This window comes from Pempheris klunzingeri, chromosome 23, assembly GCF_042242105.1.
Source record: "Pempheris klunzingeri isolate RE-2024b chromosome 23, fPemKlu1.hap1, whole genome shotgun sequence".
Classification (NCBI taxonomy): domain Eukaryota; kingdom Metazoa; phylum Chordata; class Actinopteri; order Acropomatiformes; family Pempheridae; genus Pempheris; species Pempheris klunzingeri.
This window is the reverse complement of record NC_092034.1, coordinates 1,725,829-1,748,983: the sequence shown is the minus strand read 5'-3', so window position 1 is coordinate 1,748,983 and position 23,155 is coordinate 1,725,829. Positions and strand designations below refer to the sequence as shown.

The following is a 23,155-nucleotide window of genomic DNA, read 5'->3' as shown; positions in this document are numbered from 1 at the left end:
TTAAATTATAATTTCAAATAAGTCATTACTCATCTTCAGCTAGCTGGCTAGCAGTTCTCGTTAGCTTAAATGCTAGTACTAGATAGCTACTTAAGACAGCTAGTTGCTATCTTAAAAATACCATGTAGCCCGACATTCCCGCTTAAAAATGGCCATTGTTTAAACTATTAGAATTAAACAGAGCATTGTGCAGGTGTAAGTCTATGCATTTTAGTATTATTAGCTTATTTTTTACTTTTATGGATGATAATGGTAAAAATATTTGGCGTTTGTCATGAGAATGTTTCGTCAACTTAGTTCTGCATGAGGAACATTTCTGAGGAAACAGGTGAGTAGTTCATCCATAATTATCGTTAAGTTAAATGAAAAGTAAAGTTGTTTTTCACGTAAACACGAAACTAATCGCAGGGAAAGTTTCTGACACTGGATGGTAAAATGGTAGAAATTGAATTTTAAAGATGTAAGATTTGTAAGAACGATGTCTTCACCAGATTACTGTTGGAGCTGATGTTAAAGCAGCTCTAAATGGAGGTTTGAGCTAGCTAGCTACTGTTAGCTAGCAGGAGAACATTTATGTGACGGAGTCAAAACGTACTATCACATGATTTTGACCTAAAACATCTTGTGATTTTTGATTTAATGAGTAAAAATGTTCACATAATTTCTCAAACTGGTGACAAAGTCATAAATGTTATTTAATATCTTGCAATTTTGACTCGGCATCCCAATAATTTGCCTTAATATCTTTATGTGAATATTATTTATATTTTGTCATTTCTAATATTTAATCTACGCCTCTTTTAATCTTTTTCCAGGTTGATTAAATACTTTGGAGCGGAACAGAAACAGTCTGAGCTATCGGAGTATAAATTCAGCAGCTTCAGACAAAGGATGAAGATGGGAAATAAAAATGGAGGTCTGTAACTCGTCTTCAGGAAAATGTGGAAGCAGTCAGCTCTGAATCTGGAGCTCCTTTCTCCTGGTCTGAGAAGAGAAAAACAAGCTTTAAGCCCTGTAGTAGCTATCTGTCTGTCTTTTACATAATTTTTTGGAGCAAATATATCGATGTTTAAACTTGCAGTTAGTCTACAACATATTTATTAATGTACTATATCAATCAATCTTTATTTATAGACCTGATTCATAGACCAGAGCAGCTATATTGTTAGAAAAGGTGTCTCTCAGGTGTCTGGGGGGCGAGCAGAACAACTTCAGTTTAGTCTTCTGGCTTTATTGATAAGTATAATTGAGTATCATCTGCATAACAGTGGAAATTAATGGAGTGTTTCCTGATAATATTACCCAGATGAAGCATATATAAGGTGAATAGTATCGATCCAAGCACTGAACCTTGTGGAACTCCATTAGTGTGGACAGAGGACTCATTGTTAACGTGTACGAACTGAAATCGATCTGATCAATAGGACTTTATGCCAGTAAAGTGTTCCAGTCTCTGTAATAGGATGTGGTGGTCAGACATATATACATGTGTATGTGTTTATGTACAGTACGTATATGCACAGCCACTTCTCTGCATTGATAACTTTAACTTTTGATACTGTGAGTCAGTTTTTCTGATTCTGAGTACTTCCTCTACCGCTGTCAGGCTCAGCAGAAGTCAAGCAGGTGAAGATGTTAAATGACATCTTACCTGCCGACCTCATCGTGTGACGGAGTCGGAGCTGGAGAAAGAATAAGGAACGTTTTCATGAGTCAGGTAGGAGTTTATTTTAATGGCAGCTGACAGTGTTTAGCTTTGTGCTTTAGATATCTGAATGTTTTACCTCTTGGTTTCTCTTCTGGCTTCAGCAAACTTGTGTCTCATCAGGAAGGCGGCCACAGCTTCAGCCACCTACTCACATAAACAGACAAACCAATGTATTTATGTACTTATTGGGGCAGCAGCACACGTGAGTAAACTTTTAGCCCGTAAAACTGAATACAACCAAATACCACAAGTGGGAAATACAGCATCTCCACCTCTGCCACATTAAAACCCATGATACTTAGTGTTTTACTGCTGTTTTACTTTTTTTCATGGAGGTTTAAGGGAAGAGATTGTTGGTTGTTTCGCACTGAAATATCTCAGCAACTAATTATTAGTTATATTTTGTGTTAATAATGTGAATCTAAGTATTTAAAGCAGTCAAACTAGAGTATAAAATAAAGTAAAAGTACTGGAGTAAATGTACTTAGTTACATTCCACCACTGATTAAGACCGAGACGTTAAAGGTGTTCTTACTTTCTCTGGTTTGTCTTCTTGCACCGCATGGCCACAGGGCGGCAGCACCTGCATCATGAATTTACCTGGAGAGCGAGACAGACAGACAGTTCAGGGTGGACGTACCTGTCTCACCAACACTCACACACGTATATTTGATGCTATTTTATCGCACGCCCTCCTGGGCTGTCACTTCCAGTGGTTGTTGACTGACAGCACCAGCTGACTCTGGAGAGGAGCTGCCGCCTCAAGGTGTGTGTATCTGTGTACACCTGAGTGTAAGTGTGTGTGTGTGTCTCTAGAGACGCCTCTGCTGCAGTGTAGATGCCCTTCATCCATCCCTCGCAGTTGGAGAACCAGTGTGACAAGAATGTCAAGAACTATTCCCAATATGACAGCGTTTCTCTACACATCGCATGTTGTTTCTCCTGGACTCCATTTCCCATCAGCCCTGCTAACATCTGCTGTTAGTGCTGGCAAAAAAAAACCCAATAAAAAATCTTTTGTGCGGATAGCCAGATGTGGACAAAGTATTCAAATCCTTTACTTATTAATATTAGACACTGAAAATACTCTACTGCACGTAAAAACCCTGCATGAAAAGCTCTATAGTATGTAGTATTTTCCCCGTCAGTGTTTCCTTTATATCTGATGCTGCCTTAACGTGTTCATGTTGTTTTCTGCTGCTGTAGATTTATATGGTTGAGCTCATTTTAACTCCTTTATATCCTGTTGGGTTGTTTATTCTACAGAAATGCATCATGGAGAGTTTGAAATAGATAATTTAGCTGAAGAAGGAGAAGAATACTTGTTTTTTGCTTGTTTTCTTTTTGTGCTTTTTATTCATGTCCCGTCATAGTCTGGTACAAAGTACTTGATTCAGTTTTTATCAACTGCAGCATTTGTTGCTGTTTTGGGGGTTTGGGACGTTTTTGGATTTACTGATGTTGAAAGATGTATCTGTTTAAAATAATTTTCTCCATAGACTTCCATTGAGAAAGAGACATCCATAAACCAGCAGATACCTTTTTTAGGGTCACAATCACCATCAGAATTTATCAATTCAGTCAGATAACATCTGGAAAGTGTAGACGAGCCGCGTGATAAAATAATTTTATCCCCATTCAAATTAGCGGAGGGCTAACAGGAAGTTAGCTGGCCTGACAGGCCTGAGACACTAGTGTGCCACGCTCTGTAAGCCCAGCAGTGTGGAAGATCAATCAATCTTTATTCATATAGTGCTAATTCATAACAGCGTTATCTCAAGACGCTTTCTCTTGAGAGAGACCCAACGATTCAGGAATTAAAAATTGAGGATTCAAGAATCCCCACATGAGCAGCATCAGATATTATATTAGGAAACAGAGGCAGGAAGAACTCCCCTTTAACAGGAAGAAACCTGGGCCGGGAAGATCCGGGTACTTTTATACCCAGGAATTTGAGGGTCTTTGTTCTTTGTGCACCACTAAGCTAATTTCATAGGAATGAACGGAGCCCTGCCTCCAACGCCGTGTCCAGTTCTCTACTAACATCCGTGGCAACAACTCATCGCACCAAAGCTGAAGGGTTTCCATGGCAACCACTGCACGCGCGGAGTCACCGGCTCACCTTGCACCTGGCCGATAGTCAGGTCTCTGTCCAGCCGGTCGATTCCTGAAAACAGTTGATACCAAAAATCACATTCCGTGTATTATTTTACACAAGGAAATGACTCGTGGATGCTTTTGAGTACCCACCGGCCAATAGCAGCAGTTTGGGCAGGTTGCAAGCCAGGAAGAGATTGGAGGTTCCTCTAAACCAGCCGTCCCAGTACTTTTCTGACTTTGACAGATCTATACGCCACTTGTAGACACTCTGGGATGTGTAGACATAGAAACACAGCGTGGTTCATTATAACTCTTCATAATAAGTTAAACTATCTGCATTGCTGGTAAAAGTTGAATATTAAATGCAAGTCAGTGGAATCACAAGTCATATTAAGTATCACACATGTTGGTATCTAAGTCTGTATGAGAAGTTTATGAGCTGTGGTTAGGTTTTGATGTTTGGAGATTAATGGAAGTCAATGGAAGTGCTGCTAAGTGTGTTTTTTATTTTGAAGTTCAGAGCATTTGTAGCAGCAAATGAATGCAAGTAAATGATAGTGTTAGACTATAAATGACACGTTTACCTGTCTGTATTTATCTAGTTGAAGTTTGGGGTTCCACAATACAAGTAAGAGTTGTGGTAAGGTGTTGAAATGAAAGTCAATGGAAGTGTCAATGGCAGTTGGAAAGAATTCAAGTCAGTAAGGCAAAGCAATATTTAAAAGTTAAGGTTTAGCTTAGCAAATAAGTGCAAGTCAATGTTTCTGTGCAGTGGTTTTCATACCTGGCCTTCACTGAGGCTCACCTCTGAGGCAGCGTTTTCTTTGTCATTAACGTAGGTCTGATCGTAAAACTTTTCGTTACGCTCGACAACCATGTCCATCACCGGACTGGCCTGCTCAAGACCGTCGGACTCCACCTCACATCTGACAAGACAGGAAGCGAGACGAGAGAGGACGTTATCTTAGCAAGTCAAGGGGTCTACTTTACCGCAGTCATGTTGGGTTGGGTGCCAGTTGGGTAATCTACTTCCAAACCTGAGCGTCAGTCCAGCTCACCTTTTGATCTGACCAACCATGGAGACTCTGGCAGATTCAAGGTTCCTGATTTGCCCGCTCTTGACGCTAAAAGGAAGACGAAGAGGAGAAATAAGTTTAGTTTAGATTTGTGAGTGCAGCTAATGGACACTTCAATTAAAGATGAAGGTCAGGGTGGTAAGGAGTGTGTCTGAATGTAACTATTTAATTACCAATTATGATCAAAGCTTTGTTTTTTCACAGAAATGTAAATATGGTTGCTTGTTGGATACAGGCAGTTCTTGAGTTATTCCGATATTCAGTAAATTATCTTGTGACCACCTGGTTGGCTCTGATCTGTACCCTGTAGGTGTTTTCAAACCCATTTACATTTCGTAACTTCATGAGTCTTGGGCATTGGCTAGATTTGAGATCAAAAAGGCTATGTGGAAATGGTTACTTATAGAATCTGTCCAAGCCCCAGGGACATGCTCCAGGCTTTGAAACCAATTTTTACATTGCGAAAGAGACGTCTGTAAATCAGTGGACACAAAATGACTTAGCTAGCTGGCTAGCTATTAGTGCTAAAAGCTAATTGCTGCAGCTTAACTGCTAAATTCACATTCACTTCTAGTGTTTTTAGCAGTTTGTAAACGGTCCCAGGTGAATTACCACCACCCTCTGGACTGGACTTGAGCCAACCCTCATGTGCTTGTAACCCAGAAAAAACATGACTGAATAAGATTTGTTATCTGGCCAACAGATATGCACACAGTATGTGACTCAGTGTGTAAACTGAGCCTTAAATACTCACCTCCACTCTATAGCGTGGTCCATGGACTTGAAGGACTTGGGCCTCCCTTTCAGGAAGTTCTGTATGCTGTGGAGTGCCTCCATTGCGCTGCCTACAGGAAGGAAGAAGACCAGGTTACATGTGAACATCCACAGCATGCACAGGTGATGGGAGTAAAAATGCTTCTACTTATACCTCCACTTACCTTCCACAACATCTATAGCCACCAGGCCCACTGTGGTTGGTAGCAGCATGTTGCTGGCTGTATGCACCGCGATCGCCCCACCGACACCATGGCCAATCAGGACGATGGGGGGAGGCGTGTCACCATAGCAGACTCGAATCACATTGGCTACGTCACTGGGGAGGGGTGGAGCAAATACTGATTGCAGCAGATAGCAACAGTATTGGTAACTGGTTTGGTAGTGCTTGTTTTTGGTTATATAATAATCAGGTTTGGGGCTGCATCCAACAATTTTTGTTACAGATTAATCTGCCAGTTATTTTCTCTATTGATCGATCAATCATTTGGTTTATTCCATTATAAAACAGTGAAAAACGTCCATCACAATATCACCTCTTGTCCAAAACCCCAAAGTATTCAATTAATTATGACGCCAAACCAAAAAAAAGCTGCAGATTTTCATATTTAAGAACTTTGTTTGTTTGTTTTCAAAAGGGCTTAAGTGATTAGTCAGTTATCAAACTAGTTACCAATATGTTTTATGATACTCAGCAAATCGATTAATAGACTGATCGTTGCAGCTCTAGTTTGGCTTGATAAACACTGACTGAATACTAGCAGATTTCCTTGAGAACTACCTACGGTCACTTGCAGGGTTGTTAATTTAAAGTAAGAAGCTGGAAGTTTGTGTCTTGTGCTTTTACCTGGACATAGTTTGAGTTGAGAAGTCGTCCGATTGGTGCACCAGGGTGGCACCTTAACAGAGGAGATTATCACAATAACACTGATGTCTGAAAAAACAACATCATAATAGCAGCTTGACACTGAACCACTGAAATCAGACTGATAAAACGTATTTAATATTAAATCAGGGAGACCCTCCTCAGAGATTTGTAGTCAGTGATTTTAAAAGCATTTAAGAGAAAATAATTAAATTAACAGATTACCACATATTAGACAAATATGTGGTTCAAAATCCAGTAACATTAACACCTGCAGTATTTCAATTAAAGAAAAAAGTTGAATAGCAGTTAATGCAAATTTGACATTTTTTCCACATCACTGCTAATAATCCAATTCAGAACCATTCATACCTGCCCAGGTGAGACCCAGTCTACAATCTCTACAACACAACTTCTTTTCATACATGTTATTGCCTCACCGTGACCCCTGAGGTCCATAGCGAGTACCCTGCAGTTCACTCTGCTGGCGATGGCTGTCTGCAAAACAGAAAAGAACTGAGACATGGTGCTAGTATTGAGCATCAATTGATCAGCTGTTCAGCGAATTAATCAACCAGATGCCTGTGCAGACGCTCACAGTGAAGACGGCCCAGGACAGAGCCGAGTGTCCTCCTCCGTGCAGCAGAACCAGCAGGGGTCCATCAGTTCCTGCTTTATAAATCCTGAAGACATCCCCACTGTTGGCCAGACCCACGCCCACATCCTCCATCTGGTCAAAATACTCCCGCCAGGACACCGGCGAGTAGTCTTGCTTACCGCCGACCTCACTGGTCGACATGCAGACACATAGAAACACACACACACCGTATAGTACCCACACAAGCTTTAAATGTACAAACATTTCTCTGCGGTGGAGCTTCCAATATTTAGGCCTACTGTCTGCATATTTAGCTAACCAGAGCAGCGACACAAAAGGAGCTCTGGAAACAACATTATTATACAATATAACACGGCACTGATGTTGGAAAGTCAGTTGGCTAGCTAACCTAGCAAGCTAACAAACTAAGCTTGATAGATAAATATATCTGACTAATCTAAATGTTTAGTGTCAGCAAAGCTAACTAGCTAACCCACAACATTTTCAGTTAGTACATTTCATAATGTTCCATAATTTTAGCTTCTTCCTTTTGTTGGTGCTAAATATGAGCCTAACGTTGCTTGCTAGTTTTTAAGTTCCACCATTTCCAAAGAGCACAACCAAGAATCTCAACTGTCTCCATGTAAACCAGCAACTGGCAGCTCAAAATGCTGCTGTATATGTAGATGATGCTGTTTTGTACCAATCAGAGTAATGTTTTTGGAGTGTTTCGGAGAGGTGGCTTACTGCTCTGTGTCGAAGCTCTCCTCCCACATGCTGTGACTCAGCAGATCGACGTCCAAACAGCAGCTGGTGATCTTCACTCTGGAGTATTTGTGTGTTTACGTGTTGGCGTATGTGGCAATTAAGCAGGTTTTCCTTAAATTAGCTGTACATAACAAGAAGAGCTGCTCCCCTTTCTGCCCACCGTGTCGGATGTCCATCCACTGAATAATGAGGCTGGTGTGCAAACACAAACACAAACACACACACTGAAGGACAATACCCAGTCAGCTGTTGTTGTCAGGTAGCATCCCTGTTGCAGCGTCCTATTGGCTGAGACAGCTGAAGTGGGCGTGGCACTCAAGCAGACAGACACAGAGTTAAAACTCTTTGTTGATGCGTCTCATCTATAATGGCACCACTAATCTGTCTGCGGCCTCAGCTGGTGAACTTTGGAGAAGTTTCTGGATGTTAATGGTGCGTCCTGTCAGCTTTTGTCATGAGAAAACCCAGAAGAAATGTTTTGATTCCTGTGGATAAAAGCAGAGAGAAAAGTACCAATCAAACACAGGTGTAACTAATAAAACCGGATCAATAATGGCTGCATTCCATTTAGGAGTGCCAGAGCCAGGACGCTGTATGGAGACGTGACACATAACACATTTACACATTTACAACGTATCTCCACTAAATGTATTGAAGGTATGTATTTAATTACAAAATATGCATTTTGTATTTTGTATTTTGCTGGACAGAAAAAAATAAGGTCAAAGAGCTTTTATTTGTGTTTTTGAAATATAATATATATTTGTCATTTCATTCTCAAAGAGTTTATTTAATTTTCAACAACAATACAATATGCACTTTGAACAATCTTTTCCTTTTTTTGCTGTATAAAACCTTATCGCACATATTCAAAAAAATATATATATATACAAAATATGAGCAGACCTAATAAAATGAAAATGAAGCAAAATAAATGAACAAACTAAAATGAAATGATGCAAATTTGATCCCAGGTGAGGAATTTTTATATTTTATATTATCAATTTAAAGCTCTCAATATACTCGACTATACTACAGAGAAATGTGACCTCGTGTGCCACTAAAAGAGAAAGAAAAACTGCTTTAAGTGACAAACTCACTATATTTTATGAATCATTCATTAATAATTTTATCATCAGATAAAAAAACAAACCAAAAAACTAAAAATTCAGGTGTGTTACGTGTTGTCGATGTTAAGACCGTCCTCTAAACCTCTTTTACTCAAAAGAGAAAAGCTGACTCTTCTTTTTAAAAGTCCAGTTTTTGTGTATTTTTGACGAGAGCATTTCTAGATGTGAAAATACTCTTTGTCTCTTTGCCGCCAACACAAACAGCCCTCAGGTGGCGGTGACAGACAGCCGTAGTATCCAGGTAACCATCAGTGTGCCGCTGTGAACAAAATGAGACTAAACATCATTCAGAAAAACACACCTCTGTCCGACAATTCAGTCCACGTGCATCAATGGAAGCATAAATATTACAGTTAGCACTCCAAAATGGCAGTATTAGTAATCCATCTGCCCTTGTTAATCAGATGAAGAAGGATATATTTTAGATTTTTCTGAGTAAAACTACATTTTCATTGCTGCTTCATTAAAATAAAATCTTTGTCTGAGTAAAAATAAGTGGTTTATGGTTGTCCATGAAGCCTGTGGACTCACAAGACAGATTTAAAACAATAATAATAAAAATGAAGCTAAGAGGAAAAATATCCTCCTTGCCTGGTAAATACAGCCGTCCTTCCAGTGGTAGAAGAAGAACTCAGACGTTCTACTTATGTACCAATAACCAAGAAGTAGAAATGCTACCAGTTAAAGTCCTGCATGTAAAATCGCACTTCGCGTAAACCTGATTCGCGTAGAACATTTATTTTTGGTGTCTTTGGGAAAAAAAAACATGAACACCTGCAATACAGCATGTTGTAATTCAAGAGGTTTGAGAGAAAACCAGGTGACTTTGAATAAGAAGCCTGACTGGATGAATTACAGCTGAATTACAGGTGTCCAGTGAGGAGGTGTGTGTGCTCGGTGGGACTTTCAGCTGCGTTCAGAGCTCGCCGTATGTTCTGCCAGAAGACTCCGGTGTGACGGCCGGCTTGTGACCAGCTCAGGTAGGTTTGTTTGTTCACCAGGTGCCTCATTCGGTAGTAGAGCGACAGTTGCCGGGCCGGGATGTCCTCCATGAAGAGCAGGATCAACACGTCCTCCTGCTCGTCAAACAGACGGAAGCTGCAGACGCCCAAACACAGGACATGAGCTGGAACCAGTCTGAGACCAGGTGAGATGAAAGTGATAAAGCTGAGGCAGGCAGTTTAGTTTTGGTGTCATAGTTCAGGTTGTAGATCAGCTGGTCTGACAGTAAACTGGCCTTGTGCTGCTCCTCTGGGCTGTTTTCAAGTTTTAGTAAATCTACCTGGTGACATGCTAGCAAAGAAAACAGAATTGCTGCTATACAATATAACAGCATTGGGATCACAGTCACAATCTGTTCAATCTGCTAACGTCAAAGCGCACAAATAAGCCCTGGTTGTCGATTTGAGGGACTTAGCACGGAGATGGTAGAGCTGTATTTTTTAAATCTGCCTTTTCTTTGCCAGAAAACTGCCTCCCCCAGCTTCAAGTGTGCACGGATAAAGAGACGGCGCCCCCACCTGGCCATCTGAATCTCCCTGGAGCACCACTCACTCTGCAGGTAGTGCTGGCTGATCACACAGATGGTCTTCCTGCTGCCGTAGATGGCATCTGTGATGTTCTCCACGATGGGCTTACCTTTGAAAACAACAAAGGATGGTAAATACTGACGCCTTCATAGCCTTTTATCGGGCAAGGGGCCATATTTGGTTACTGAAGTGGCAGTTCAAAATGCCCCCCCTTGCCTCACCATGAGGCAGCAGAACTACGAGATTTCTCCAAGCCAATCAGGGACAATCAGGCTTCATTACAGACCGGCAAGAAACCGTATATGGTAACTTCACTGACCTTGATTTTCACCATAAAATGTAAAACTTTTTGAAAAACTCACAAAAGTAAAAAAAAGTCTTGTAATGACCACCAGTAATGGTCTAGGGTTGAACGCTTTCTGACGATAACCCTCGGAAGTTTGGACTGAACCTAGTTGGAGATGAAATTCGCATTTTGAATATAGTTTTTTTTTTTTTTAAATAGATGGAGCATCAGTCAGAGTTGCACAACATCTCTGACAGGAAAAAGCCCACATTTTAGACGACAGTGAAAGAGGAAGCAGAGAAAAGAGGGCCTGTGTTGTTAAAAATCCTGTTGCTGCTTTGTGAAGGATTGACATGAAGAGTATAAACATAAACAGATGAATGTCTGTACCTGGTTCAAAGTCCCTGTGGTGCAGACAGAGTCTCCAGCCTTGCTCTCCTTCCAGCACTGGCAGCATCTCTCTGTAGACCCAGGCCTCATCGTGAACGTTGTAGGACACAAAAGCATCGTACTGATAGCATCGTTCCTTCTCTTCTTCTTATCGTAGACGAAGGCTAGGAAGAGGTAGTAGGCGTAGGCTAGGTGCCACCTGAGGAAGTGGTAGATGAAGGATGCGAGGAGAGTGAACACAATCAGACAAGAGCTGGAGATGAAGCAGAGGAAGCTCGCGTCTATCCAACAGGAGTGGATGTCAAAGTCCAGGAACTTGTTTCCCTGTTGGCTCAAAGGAAAGGCACAAGCATACTGGTGGCCATTAACAACCTGTGTCTGGTTGCTGCTCTGCACCCATTGGTTAAAGCCAGAAGTAGAGCATTCACATGTTAGAGGGTTGTCAGTCAGGTCCAGATAGGTCAAGGCAGGGAAGGATTGGAGGACTGTTTCATTGATGATTGTCAACAAATTCCTGCTGAGTTTTAGCCAGCGGAGTCCTGGCAGTTGGACCCTGGCCAGGAAATCTAACGACCTCAATTTATTACTGGAGAGATCGAGCACCTGCAGGTTCGGGATTGGCCAGAACAGTTCAGGGGTTAAACATGACAGATCACTGTGCGATATCTGAAGACCCTTCAGTCGGGGAGTGTATTTAAATGTGTCCTGGTGCAATGACTTTGTGAAGAATCTGTCAGCCATGAAGTGCTCTAAAGATTTCAGACCCTTGAGGAGCTCCGGTGATATGTGCATAAGGTGTTCGTCGTACACTTTGATTACAAGCTTCTTCAAGTTGTATAAATTTGAGAAAGGTGCTTCATCATTTTGTTGAGGACTCTTCTGGGTCCAATCATTGGTAAGATGTAGTGTCAGATTTTCTAAGTGTTTTAATCCTCTGAAATGCTCTTTGTGGCAATAGGCGATCCTAAAACTAAGAGTTTGGAGATTATAAAGTCCTTCGAAAACCCCTTCCCACAGTGAGTAAAATGTGTCTGAATCTAAATCCAAATTAATGAGAGCAGACAGATTCCCAAAGTCTCCTTGCCTCAACTTTAAGTGACCATTGTTGTTCAGTTTTAAAGATTCCAGTTTCTGCAAATTAACTTTAAAGTCAAGAATAAAAACATAATTTTCTTGAATATTAAGGACCTTCAAATCATTCAAGGGTTGAAAGATGCACCTTCGAAGATTTAAAATGCAATTGCGTTGGAGGTTAAGTTCTGTTAATCTCGTTAAATTCACAAAGTCGAGGCAGTCGAGCTCACTGATGAGATTGGAGCTCAGATCCAACATTTCCAGTGTGGAGAGTCCTCGGAGTGCAAGTGGCAGTTTGGACAGAGCGTTCCTGTGCAACTCCAGACTCCTGAGCTGTGTCATTGATCTGAGTGAACGATCTGACATCCCAGACAGGCCATCGGCAGATAACGTGAGCTCAGTGAGCTGAGAACAAGACCGCAGCAGGTTATCGCCTACGGTGCCAATTTCATTATCACTTACGTCAAGAATTCTTAGAGAGGGAATTTGGCAAGCGAAGTCTATTAGACCTTTATCAATCCACGTCTTCATGGTTGACAGCGAAAGTCTTTGTAGCAAGGTAGCGTCCTGCAGCACCGTTCTGTACACCTCAAAGCTAATGTCAGTTCCGGCAAAGTACAAACTCGTCAGCCTCCCCAGGAAGGTTCTGTTTGGTACGTCCCACTCGAGGTCGCAGCTACACTTGTTCAAGCCGAGACCATGAAGATGAGGAAAGATGTCTTTTGTGATGCTGAACTTTGTCAGTGGGTTCATGTCCATCTGTAGAAACCTAAGATTTGAGACGTTCAAAGGCAGGTCGTCTGTGTCAAAAGAGGCGAACTTGTTATACCCAAGGTATAAGTCTTTTATATATGGTAGTTTTAAGATTGGAGCAATTTCTGTAATTCTCTGTAGCTGGTTGCTACCCAGTATGACACTACGGATGCTGACCAGGGACTGAAAGGCTTTAGGGGAGATGTGTGAGATATGGTTCCCCATCAGAGATATCGTAACTAATTTGGACAGTCCCAGAAACATGTTGTCTGTCAGATTTGTGAGTTCATTCTCATCCATGATAAGGACCCTCAGCTCTACCAAGTCTGCAAAAGCTCCGTCATCAATGTGTGAAATCGAATTATATTGAACTAGTGCAGAGACGACCTTCGACAGACAGCTTAAATCTGCTCTTTTGATATTTACAATGTTATTTGAGCTGAGATCGAGGGATGTCGCATTTCTGGGAATGTCATCGGGAATCGCAGTAAGGTCACGGTCACTGCACGCGACCTGCACACTGTTCACATTTTCAGGATACACAATCGTGCAGTTCTTCAGTGAAAAAGCCAGCGAGGGATTGTGACCAAGCAGGAATGACAGAAGAGTGTGAAGGAACAGAGGCCAAATTCCTGTAGCCAACATGTTGATCTTTGGACACAGTTTTGTTCACTTCTTTGGACGTGGACCTGAGGAGGCTGAGACAAGAACAGAATAAATAAATCATTACTCCTCAGCAGCTCTGAGGATGTTAATTTTAGCTGTCAAATGGCAAGAACTTCCTTTTTCCACAGACCTCAGTATCACATACTGAGGTCATGACTAATTGCTCAATATTCAGGCAACATCCCCTCAAGAAAAAAAAAAGTATCTGGGGTAAGTTAACTGTTGATTTTAATCATGAAAACCAGTTCAGATGTGATAGGTTTTCGGTAAAATGGTTGAATTAATTTGTTCCTGTGTGGCCCGTTTCCCAGGCTGTGGTCTAGACCTGCTCTGTGGGCTCTGGGAGGCCCGACCCTCACCCACAGTCCCCCAGAGGGCCTCCTGCAGCACCAGACACCATGTTCACAACTTTGAATTACAAAAAAAGCAGAAACCCATGATTGCTGTTTATTTATTTTATCTATTTTGCAATTTGAGACATTTTGTAACCATTACGTCCCACTTGGATTATAAATAATACCACTGGAAACTGTTGTTTTAACAAAAGGAATCACAACTTCCAAATTATATGTTGGTCGTTTTTTTTTTTGAGTACATACAACAACGATATTGGGTTACACATTTCACTCAAGCATTCATGAGTTTGATTTGTTGTTTGTTCAACCAAATCCAAAAATAGATTTTATGACACTTCCATGATTGCACATTGTTGCCATATGGCCATAATTGACCAACTACACTTTTTTCCCCCAAATATTTCCATTATTTATGTCACTCTAAACAATGAAAACACATCACACATTTCTTATGGTGATTAATATTCATGCGATAGAGAGCTGATGCTGTTTGGTTCCATATCGATGAACTTACCTTCCACAAACCTTTTCTCAGCAGAGTCCGAGCCTTAACCACGTACACTACCAAAGTGACCAGTACCAAAGTGAAAAGTGGAAGAGCCTTTGCAGACACAGGAATAGAGGAAGTTGCGCCATACTCTTCAGAAACAGGAACTAGCTGTCATGGCTCATTAATTAATTTTTTTTTTCTTCTTTTTTGTTAAAACCTTTTTAGATAAATTGAAAAAAATGTTCAAGGTCATTGATTACAAAGACGTTACAGAGTATTTTGGTGGTCCAGAATAGTTTTGCTCTACACAGTCGGTCAGTCCACTCTGATCCAGACTGAAATATCTCATCTTTATGTCTCATCTATTGGATGGACTGACATGACATTTCATACAGATGTTCTTGGTCCACAGAGGGTGAATCCTACTGACTTTGGTGACCATCTGTTCAGTTCTTTGTCCCATGAGCAGATAAAAGTTTTCACAGATCTTAGTGATGTATATTGGCATCTAACAGATGGTTTAGTGTGACATTCCTGTGCAGATATTCACAGGCCCCAGAGGATTAATCTTTGATCCATCATCAGGTCAAAATTTCTGTTTGTTTTATGACCAAATATCATCAAAATTAAAGATATTCCCATCAGCCTCAGCTGTACTCTCTATTTAGTGCTAAGTAGCAGATGTTAGCCCGCTAACACGCTAAACTAAGGTCACTATACGTAAAGCGAAGTGATGCTAAACGTTTGCATGTTAGCATTCATCTTTAATCTATTGACTCAAACCATAGACTGTATTTAAGAAGTGGATGAAGCCACTTAGTTCAAGGCTGTTGCCTGATTTTGGAGCATGAAGTGGTGCGTGATTTTTTTTTCCCCTGCCTCTGATTGGTTAGTCGGCAGGTAGGAAAACTGGTTACTGTTTACTTCTCACCTGAAATAAATCAGGTGAGAAAAATTAGTTTATGAACCCCTGGTCCACTTCTTTTCTACAATCTATAACTCAAACTAAAAACAGTGTCAATAAACGTGGCTCAGGAAGTCCACTAAATGTCTGAATGTGGCGGTGGCAGTAATGCAGTGGTGAAGCGGGAGCTGAGCCGTAAGCTCACCTATGGCCGTAGGCTTTGGGTCATGACCAAGAGATTGAAGTCGTGAATACAAGCAGCTAAAATGAGTTTCCTCCTCAGGGTGTCTGGGCTCAGCCTTAGAGACGGGGTGAGGAGCTCGGAGTAGAGCCGCTGCTCCTCCACATGATTTGGGCATCTGGTCTGAATGCCTCCTGGGCATCCAGCTGGGAGGACACCCCGGGGCAGATCCAGAACTCCTTGGAGGGATTATATATCTGATCTGGCCTGGGAACAAATCAGGATCCACCAGGAGGAGCTGGAGTCCCCTCCTTAGCCTACCGGCACCGTGACCCGACCCTGGACAAATGGAAGAAAATGGATGGATGGACGTCCATTAAACAGATACAGGATGGAAGAAGAAGGGAGACCAAGAATTGAAAGGTGGTAGAGGTCTGAAAAAAGAAGAATTGGGAAGATGAAGATAAAGAGAAAGATGGGAGAGAAGGTTTGGGGAGGAGGGACTGAAGAATCAAGAAAAGAACAAGAATGGAAAAGAACCACCAAAGAGGAAGAGGAGGACAAAACAGGATAAGGAGGAGGGAAAGGAGGAGAGAGAAACATGGTGATGATGGCTGCCCTCCTCCCTCTCGCCCTCCTCCTTTTATTTATTCATTACCGTGGTCGAGCTCTGAGGAGGTACCACCGAGCTGAAGCTTTCCTCTCTTTCTCGGCAGGCGGTCGTCAGACACCATGATGGGATTTTCACCGTCGACCGCCGCTGGTGACCGTGGACTCTGAAACGGTATGTAGAGACGGACATATAATATTACTGTAGTGAGATTACAGCGACTTAATGCTGATTTGTGATATTAAACCTAAATTAACTGTACTTTTTTTCTCCTGTAAATGTTTATATCATTATGTTCTCATTAATTTGGAAATCTACTAAAGCGCCGATTTCAGTCAAAATTGTTGTTGTTTTATCTGACAGCTGCAGGTAGTGGCACTGGTCACTTTGCTGATTAAAATTTTACACTAAAAAAACATGATCTTGATGATGATTATATAACTCCTATGATACTCCTATTAACGGCATTTCATCTAGATAGATGGATGTACTTTATTAATCATAGTTATAGTTTGATTATTTTGATGCTCTGATATGTTGTTTCCATACCAAACAAACCACACGTTTTAGTTCAGATAAATCAGGTTTATTTGTGTGCAAAATAACAGTAATTTTTCATTGTTGGATCCTTGATTAAGACAAGAAGAAGGGTATTAAAATTTCTGACATTTCAGTCATGAGTTCGGCTGTGTGAGGCCCAGCAGGGGAAAGAGCAAAAAGAGCAAAAACTGATCCCGAGAGGATTCGTCTGTTTGACAGAAAATAGCTGTTGGAAAGAACAGAAATAACAGCAACTGAGTTGATATTTAACAGTCAGGAAAATATATTTGTAGATGCAACATGATAATTTAAGATGGCATTAGTATCAGTAATATAAGTCATTTAATAAATCAATCTAAATTCATGAATTCATTATTTTCTATTGGTTTGATAAATGGTATATAGTTCAGGAATTGTACTGTAGTTGGCTTCTATTGATAATTTCGCCATCTGTCCAATCAGGTGCTGCTATTTGATTCTGGCTGCTCCCTGATTTTCTATCACCACCATGGAAACACCCCCAAAGGTTTCTAAACGTGGGAGGGGTGACGTCCAATCAGAATGTCCAATTCCAGCAGAGGCGGGGCTTACGGATGCCCTCGGCAATACTGATTCCAACGCCATTTGGGGGGCAGAGCCTAACTTCAACCTCAACCTCAATCTGACTTCGCCAAGCAATCCTCAGCGAGGCGCCGGGACCCCGAAGCTGCCTGGAGGGAACAGAAAGGACAACGGGACTAAAGGCGGCGGGAAACCTGGGGCAAGAGGAGTGGGTACCACGGAAACTGGCAAGTCAGCAAGCACCCTGACAACCCCGGTGATGTCACCCGTGGAAAGAGATGATCCATCGCGGCAAAAAAGTAAAATTCCTTTGGCTCGCTCACCAACAGTCGAGACGTCGATGAGCAGCAAAGGCGAGCAAAGGTTGAAATCGCCAAACCCCAAACAGACTCCGACACTCAGCCCCAAGACCCTGGCACACAGCAACATGGTGGCAAGTCCGCAAACGATGGTGGCTTGCAGCCCCAGGGCAACCGAAAGAGTCAAAACACAAGTGCCGAGAGTAGAATCGGTGAGCGCCTCAAACCCCAAACAACCTAGTTCAGTGACAGCTGGACCGACAACGAAGACTACAAACAAGATAACAGCCGGCCTGAAAACAAACATGAAAGAAGATGGTGGAAAAGAAATTAACCTCGAGACACAGTCACCAAAAACGCTTCACCTTCCCGTGAGCCCGAGAGTCCGCAACCAGAAAGGAGATTTAAACGTCATCAGTCCAAAACTGGACAATAGAACCCAAACAATGGCAGCTAAAACCAAAAAACCAGACCAGACAAGCATGAAGCCAAACGAGCAGACCAGGCACGACCCTGCCGAGACGCCGCCTGCTGGACCAAAATCACAAACTCAGGGAGCTGAAGCAGCCCTGCTCACTACCAAGACCCCTCAACCGAGTTCTTTAAGTCTCAAACAGAGGAACCCTTCAGGGACCAAAAACAGCAATGCATCAGGGATCAAAGAGAATCCGGATTGTAAAGATTCAAGTGTTGGTACTGGATCCAAAACGGGTTCAAAAGTCAGCCTCAACTCTAAAAACGCAACGGGGTCCAAAGATAGCCTGGACTTTAAAAGTGGTTCTGCTTCCAAAACCAGCTGGGGATCAAAGGACAGCTTAGACTCCAAGACCGGGTCCAATTCCAAAGCCGGTCCCAGTCCCAAGTCCGGGATGGGGTCCAGAGATAGCCTTGATACTAGAACCGCAACTGAAGTCAAAGCAAGCAAAATCAGTCCAGATTCTGAGACAGCTGCTGGTTCTAAGTCTAGCATGGGGTCAAAAGATGAGCTGGACCTTAAAACTCCTTCAGACTCTAAAGCCAGTTCCAATCTTAAAACCAGTCCAAGTTTTAAAGTGGGCACTGAGTTGAAGTCTGATGTTCTTTCTGGCCCTAAACCTGGTCCGACCCGTTCAACTTCTAAAACTTCTCTAGTGGCCTCTGGGTCTAAAAAGGAATTTGCTGGCTCTGTCTCCCCATCGTCCTCTAGAACTGGTCCTTCTGGGTCCAAGGACGACAGTCTCAAGGCCGAAAGTACCACTGCTAAGCCCAGTCCAGATCCTAAAGCTGGTTTAGACTCTTCTAAGCCAGGACCAGTTCGGTCTAGCTCAAAGTCAGCTCTGGCAGATGTGTCGCTCTCCCTGACGCTCTCTCCTAGACCTGGGTCAGCAAGTAGGAGTCCTGGGTCTGGTCCCGGCAAAAGTCTTGTTCCTAGTCCAGCTGGGCCACACAAGGCGGTCCTGAGGAGTCCCGGTTCTGCTCCAGGTAATCAGCGGTCATCCTGAATCACACCTGAGATCAGCTGATTCTCTGTTTGCAAATAATGAGCCATAACAATACAGTAATAGTCTTAACTGAAGGTCCACTTTCAGCTGCATCTCATGGTCTTCATCACTCCTGAAACGCTGATTTATGTTTTTTTTTTTTTTTATAGAAATCTGGTGCAAAAAAAAAACAAGCTGGAGAGAGACTGAACCTAAAAACACAACTGACAAAGTGAAAGTTTGTTAGAAATGTTAACTTTTTTAGAGCTTTTAGCAACTGCCTGAGAAAATATTTTAGTTTGTCTTATATTCACTAGACAGACAGACTGAGGCAGACTTTCTGCATTTAAAGCCATCAAGAGAAAAACAATAGTTCAATCAATATCCTCAATTCAGCAGCTGAAGACATGAACTGCTTTTTAAATGTGTAATTTGACCTGTCTGTGTTTTTTATTAATTGTCTGTAAAGATATATTCTAATCTGTAAAATGTAGAATAAACAGAATAAATCACTGTTTGCAGGTTCTGGCCCGCTGGCGCCTCTGGCCACCTCCAGCCCCAAAACCAGAACCACTGTTGTCTTGACAACGAGGGGAGGATCCACACCAGAGCCTGCAGCAGCAGTTGGATCTGTCGCCGCGGAAACGAACCTCCATAATACCGGTCTAACTCGGGGTCTCACCTTTGACTCCATCACCAAGACGTCTGTGAAAAGTGGCGCCGATGCCCCCGAGGAAGCACATTTGAAACCGCCGGAGACCAAAGTACCAGCTGCAGGGGGGCCGGTTGTATCCCCCCAGGGGGCCGTGCGAGGGGTAGCTGTGACTGACAACGCACGGCGGCCACAAGGCGCCCCGCCGAGCAAAGCACGCCACCTGGGAGACGTGAATGCCACTGCCGCTGATAGCAGCATCCCATCGTCAAGGGCAACGGGTGTGGGGAGTAAGACGGAGGAGAGGGGTGAACAGAAAGATGAGGTGAGCTCTTCCTCGTTCTCTCGGTCATCTTGCCCCCCTCCTCTTCCTCAGCCTTCCACTCATGTAGCGAGCTCCAGGACAGTAAGGGAGACAGCGACCATGACTGACCCCAGCGAGAGGCCCGATCTGTGGGGAGTGGACCGGAGAGACGTGGGCGTCCAGGTGGAGGTGGTCGAACACTCAACTTCCGCCAGCTCCAGCCTGCACGGGGGAGCTCCCACCTCCTCTCCGATTGGATCTCCGGGCTGTCAGTCCGGTAGTCTAACCTCGCCGACGGTCCCGACGCTGTGCTGCGTCCCCGCCGGCCAGTCGCCTCTCCAGCACGTCTGCAAGATCGACATCGAGCTGTGCAGCCAATCGGTGCTTCCCTCTGTTGGGACTGACAGGGCGAGTTCCCTCCCCGCCTGTCTGCGTACCTACAGCTTCCAGCAGAGCCCCGCCCTCGTGTCGGAGCTGCAATTTGGACGAAACCAAGACGGAAACGTGAGCGCCGAGAGCATCTGGGAGGACGAGGAGGACGAGAAAGGCGATGACAAAGAAGCAAGGGAGCAAAACATGGAGGAAGATGATGAAGAGGCGGGGAAGCCGCAGGAGGTGGCGTGGGACAAGCAGGGGATGACGTGGGAGGTGTACGGCGCCACGGTGGACCTGGAGTGCCTCGGCACGGCGATCCAGTCCCACCTGGAGTCGAAGATCCGGGAGCAGGAGAAGCACATCACCACTCTGAGGAAGTCCATCTGCTCCGACACCAGCCTCAGAGGGGACAAGACGAAGACGAGGAAGAAGAGGAAGAGGAGAGGGGGGATCCTGGGGTGCTGCAGGAAGGCGCCGGCTGTGGCGGACTGAGACTGTTCCAGAAATCCTACTTTTAAAAACACCTCCTCGTACGACCACTGTGTCACACAACACGTCTGCATGTTTTCACTAGCGGGTCGGGGTCAAAGGTCAGGCGGTTTGAGCTCAACATGTTTGGATTTAATAGCAATAAAACCCTCGTGCACATAAAACAAACCAGTGTGGCCGATAAGGTTCATATAAGTATGAGCGTTCCTCTGTGACACTGACAGGCGGCGATGTTAAGTCGTAGTGCTTGTTTGGTTCGGAGTGTGAGAAGAACTGAGAAGTACAGTTTTTGAGGTGAAGTGAAGAAGACAGCAGCTCCTCACTGGTCGTGAATATTTCATCTACTTCCTTTTTGACGAAAGGCGGCGCAAACCACTCAAGGAAGTGTGTGTGTGTGTGTGAGTGTGTGTGTGTGTGTTGTTTTCTGCTAATTTCTCAGATGGGAAACACTTTACTTCCTCCACTTTCTTTTCTTTGACTCCTGTTTTCCTTCCTTTTCTTTCCTTTCCTCTCCTTGTCTTTCCCTCCTCTTTCCTTTCTTTCCCTCCTGTCATAACTTCTTTCCTCTCTCCTTCCCACCTCTCTACTCTCCTCTCCTTTCCTCCCCTCTCCTCCTCCCTTCTTCCCTCCTTTCCTCTCCTCCTCCCCCTTCTCCTTTCCTCCCTCCTCTTCCCTTCCCTCCTCCTCCCACTCTCATTCCCTCTCCTCCTCCCCCTCTCCTCTCCTCTTCTCCTCCTCCCTCCTTTCCTCTCCTCTCACTCCTCCCCTCCTCCCTCTCTCCTTCCCTCTTCTTCTCCTCCCCTCTTCCCTCCTCCCCTCTCCCCTTACCTCTCCTTCTCTCTTCCTCCCCTCTCCTCCTCTCTCTCCTTCCCTCCCCTCCTCCCCTCCTCTCCCCTTCCCTCCTCCTCCCCTCCCTCCTCTCCTCTTCCCTCAATACATCACATTTAACACTGCCCTTTCATTCATGTCGTCACACTTAAACTTCACCTCCTCCTCTCTCTCTCTCTCCTCCTCCCCCTCCTCCCCCTCAGCCCTGTTTCATAACATAACTCCCCCCTGTAGCGGAGGACTTGTGTTGTTGATGGAGCACCGAGCTGCTTCTCTGAATTATTCAGAAACATTAAAGTCACGCTCATGTTAACAACAGAGTCTCTCCGCCATGTTTTATTCAGTCTCTCTCACACACACACACACACACACACACAATATCATAGAGATGGTGATCCTGTTCATTTGGTGTCTCTAACCTAGAAAACACTATTTATTTTGGTTTCTTCAAAGCCACCAGACTCCATAGACAAAAACTGCAATTTTACCTCACAGAACACAAGAGTTGCTGGTCTACTACTGCCTCAATTGTTTGGTTTCTTTGTGTTATTGTGTGACTTTGGTGGTTTAAAGAGTTATTTTCAGATCCTAAATAACTTTAAAACGCCAAAGTCACAGCAGCTACAAAGCAAAAGGTCTCTGTGTTCTCTTGTGTAAAATCAGCGTTTTTGTCAATGGGGTCTGGTGTGTCTCTGGTTAAACAAAAAGGATCTTAATTTTGATCTATTTAGTATCATAATTCAGCTGATGATTCTGGATTCATCTGCTGATTATTCTCTCCATCGATCATTTGATTGTTTGGTGTAACGGTCGGTGGGATGTTCCCCTTTCGCCCCTACGGAGGCCCTGAAGGATCCGTCCAGCAAAGACAACAAACCAATGAGATCAGCGTGGACGATAAATATGGACTCCAGACAAGAGGTCAGTGTAACGGTAGAAGAAGAAGAAAGCTTTGATTATTTCTTATTGACTCTTGAGGATTTTTCAAAATACACTGTGATGGTTTGAGGATGTTTTGTTATTCTCTGATTATTTCTAATGTTTACGAGCCTCTTTATGTTACGTAGTGATTCTTAAATTACACATATTTAAACAGAGTTCATATCATTTTCAGTATTTTGCACAAAAAACTATTAGTATTCAGAAAAATAATTCAAATGAATGCAGTATGTTCTGTAGACACAACCCTCGCTGTGAGATGACGGTTCTTCCATTATCAGGGTTTACATAGATTTTAAAGCTTTTTAATGCCACTGTTTGGTTAAATTTAAGGCTCTGAACTAATTTGACCGAATATCAAATGTTAATTCAGTAGTTTGTCTCTACATGTTGAAACAGATTGTTTTTGTGATTTTGCTAGAAATAAACAAAACAGACTCTTGGTTTGAT

The 23,155-nt window shown here is 43.2% G+C and overlaps 4 protein-coding genes across 4 annotated transcripts; 1 reads left to right on the top strand and 3 right to left on the bottom strand.

Moving 5' to 3' along the window:
• Window positions 1-1,660: 1,660 nt before the first annotated feature.
• Window positions 1,661-7,322, bottom strand: LOC139223199 (protein phosphatase methylesterase 1-like). The gene is made up of 12 exons (XM_070855173.1): window positions 7,122-7,322; window positions 6,964-7,021; window positions 6,506-6,557; window positions 5,823-5,977; window positions 5,639-5,729; window positions 4,867-4,932; window positions 4,593-4,734; window positions 3,959-4,076; window positions 3,831-3,875; window positions 2,244-2,308; window positions 1,785-1,852; window positions 1,661-1,682 (listed from the first exon to the last, which is right to left on the bottom strand). Exons 1-12 carry the CDS (start codon window positions 7,320-7,322, stop codon window positions 1,661-1,663), a joined length of 1,083 nt encoding a protein of 360 aa, XP_070711274.1.
• A 462-nt stretch (window positions 7,323-7,784) lies between these two features.
• On the bottom strand, window positions 7,785-15,717 carry LOC139223198 (toll-like receptor 13). Its single transcript, XM_070855172.1, has 3 exons — window positions 15,673-15,717; window positions 11,562-13,749; window positions 7,785-7,962 (listed from the first exon to the last, which is right to left on the bottom strand). The coding sequence occupies exons 2-3, from the start codon at window positions 13,694-13,696 to the stop codon at window positions 7,785-7,787; spliced, it is 2,313 nt and encodes a 770-aa protein (XP_070711273.1). The 5' UTR covers window positions 13,697-13,749; window positions 15,673-15,717.
• LOC139223158 (toll-like receptor 13) lies at window positions 9,715-11,449 on the bottom strand (the record flags this gene model as incomplete). The annotated part of the gene is given in 4 exon segments (XM_070855130.1): window positions 9,715-10,117; window positions 10,540-10,657; window positions 11,225-11,396; window positions 11,399-11,449. Coding segments are annotated over 4 exon segments (576 nt in total), but the record flags the coding sequence as incomplete, so codon positions are not given.
• A 1,589-nt stretch (window positions 15,718-17,306) lies between the features above and the next one.
• On the top strand, window positions 17,307-20,941 carry gprin3a (GPRIN family member 3a). The gene is made up of 2 exons (XM_070855170.1): window positions 17,307-19,119; window positions 19,641-20,941. The coding sequence occupies exons 1-2, from the start codon at window positions 17,307-17,309 to the stop codon at window positions 20,939-20,941; spliced, it is 3,114 nt and encodes a 1,037-aa protein (XP_070711271.1).
• The last annotated feature ends 2,214 nt before the right edge of the window (window positions 20,942-23,155 follow it).

Coding starts and splice junctions, on each gene's coding strand:
- LOC139223199 (XM_070855173.1), bottom strand. CDS start 7,322: ATGTCGACCAGTGAGGTCGGCGGTAAGCAAGACTACTCGCCGGTGTCC. Junction 4,933..5,638: donor GACCACGCTATAGAGTGGAG/GTGAGTATTTAA, acceptor TCTTCCTTTTAG/CGTCAAGAGCGGGCAAATCA. Junction 3,876..3,958: donor CAAACTGCTGCTATTGGCCG/GTGGGTACTCAA, acceptor AACTGTTTTCAG/GAATCGACCGGCTGGACAGA.
- LOC139223198 (XM_070855172.1), bottom strand. CDS start 13,696: ATGTTGGCTACAGGAATTTGGCCTCTGTTCCTTCACACTCTTCTGTCA. Junction 7,963..11,561: donor CAGTATGCTTGTGCCTTTCC/TTTGAGCCAACA, acceptor CCAACACGTAAA/CACACAAATACTCCAGAGTG.
- gprin3a (XM_070855170.1), top strand. CDS start 17,307: ATGGAAACACCCCCAAAGGTTTCTAAACGTGGGAGGGGTGACGTCCAA. Junction 19,120..19,640: donor GAGTCCCGGTTCTGCTCCAG/GTAATCAGCGGT, acceptor CACTGTTTGCAG/GTTCTGGCCCGCTGGCGCCT.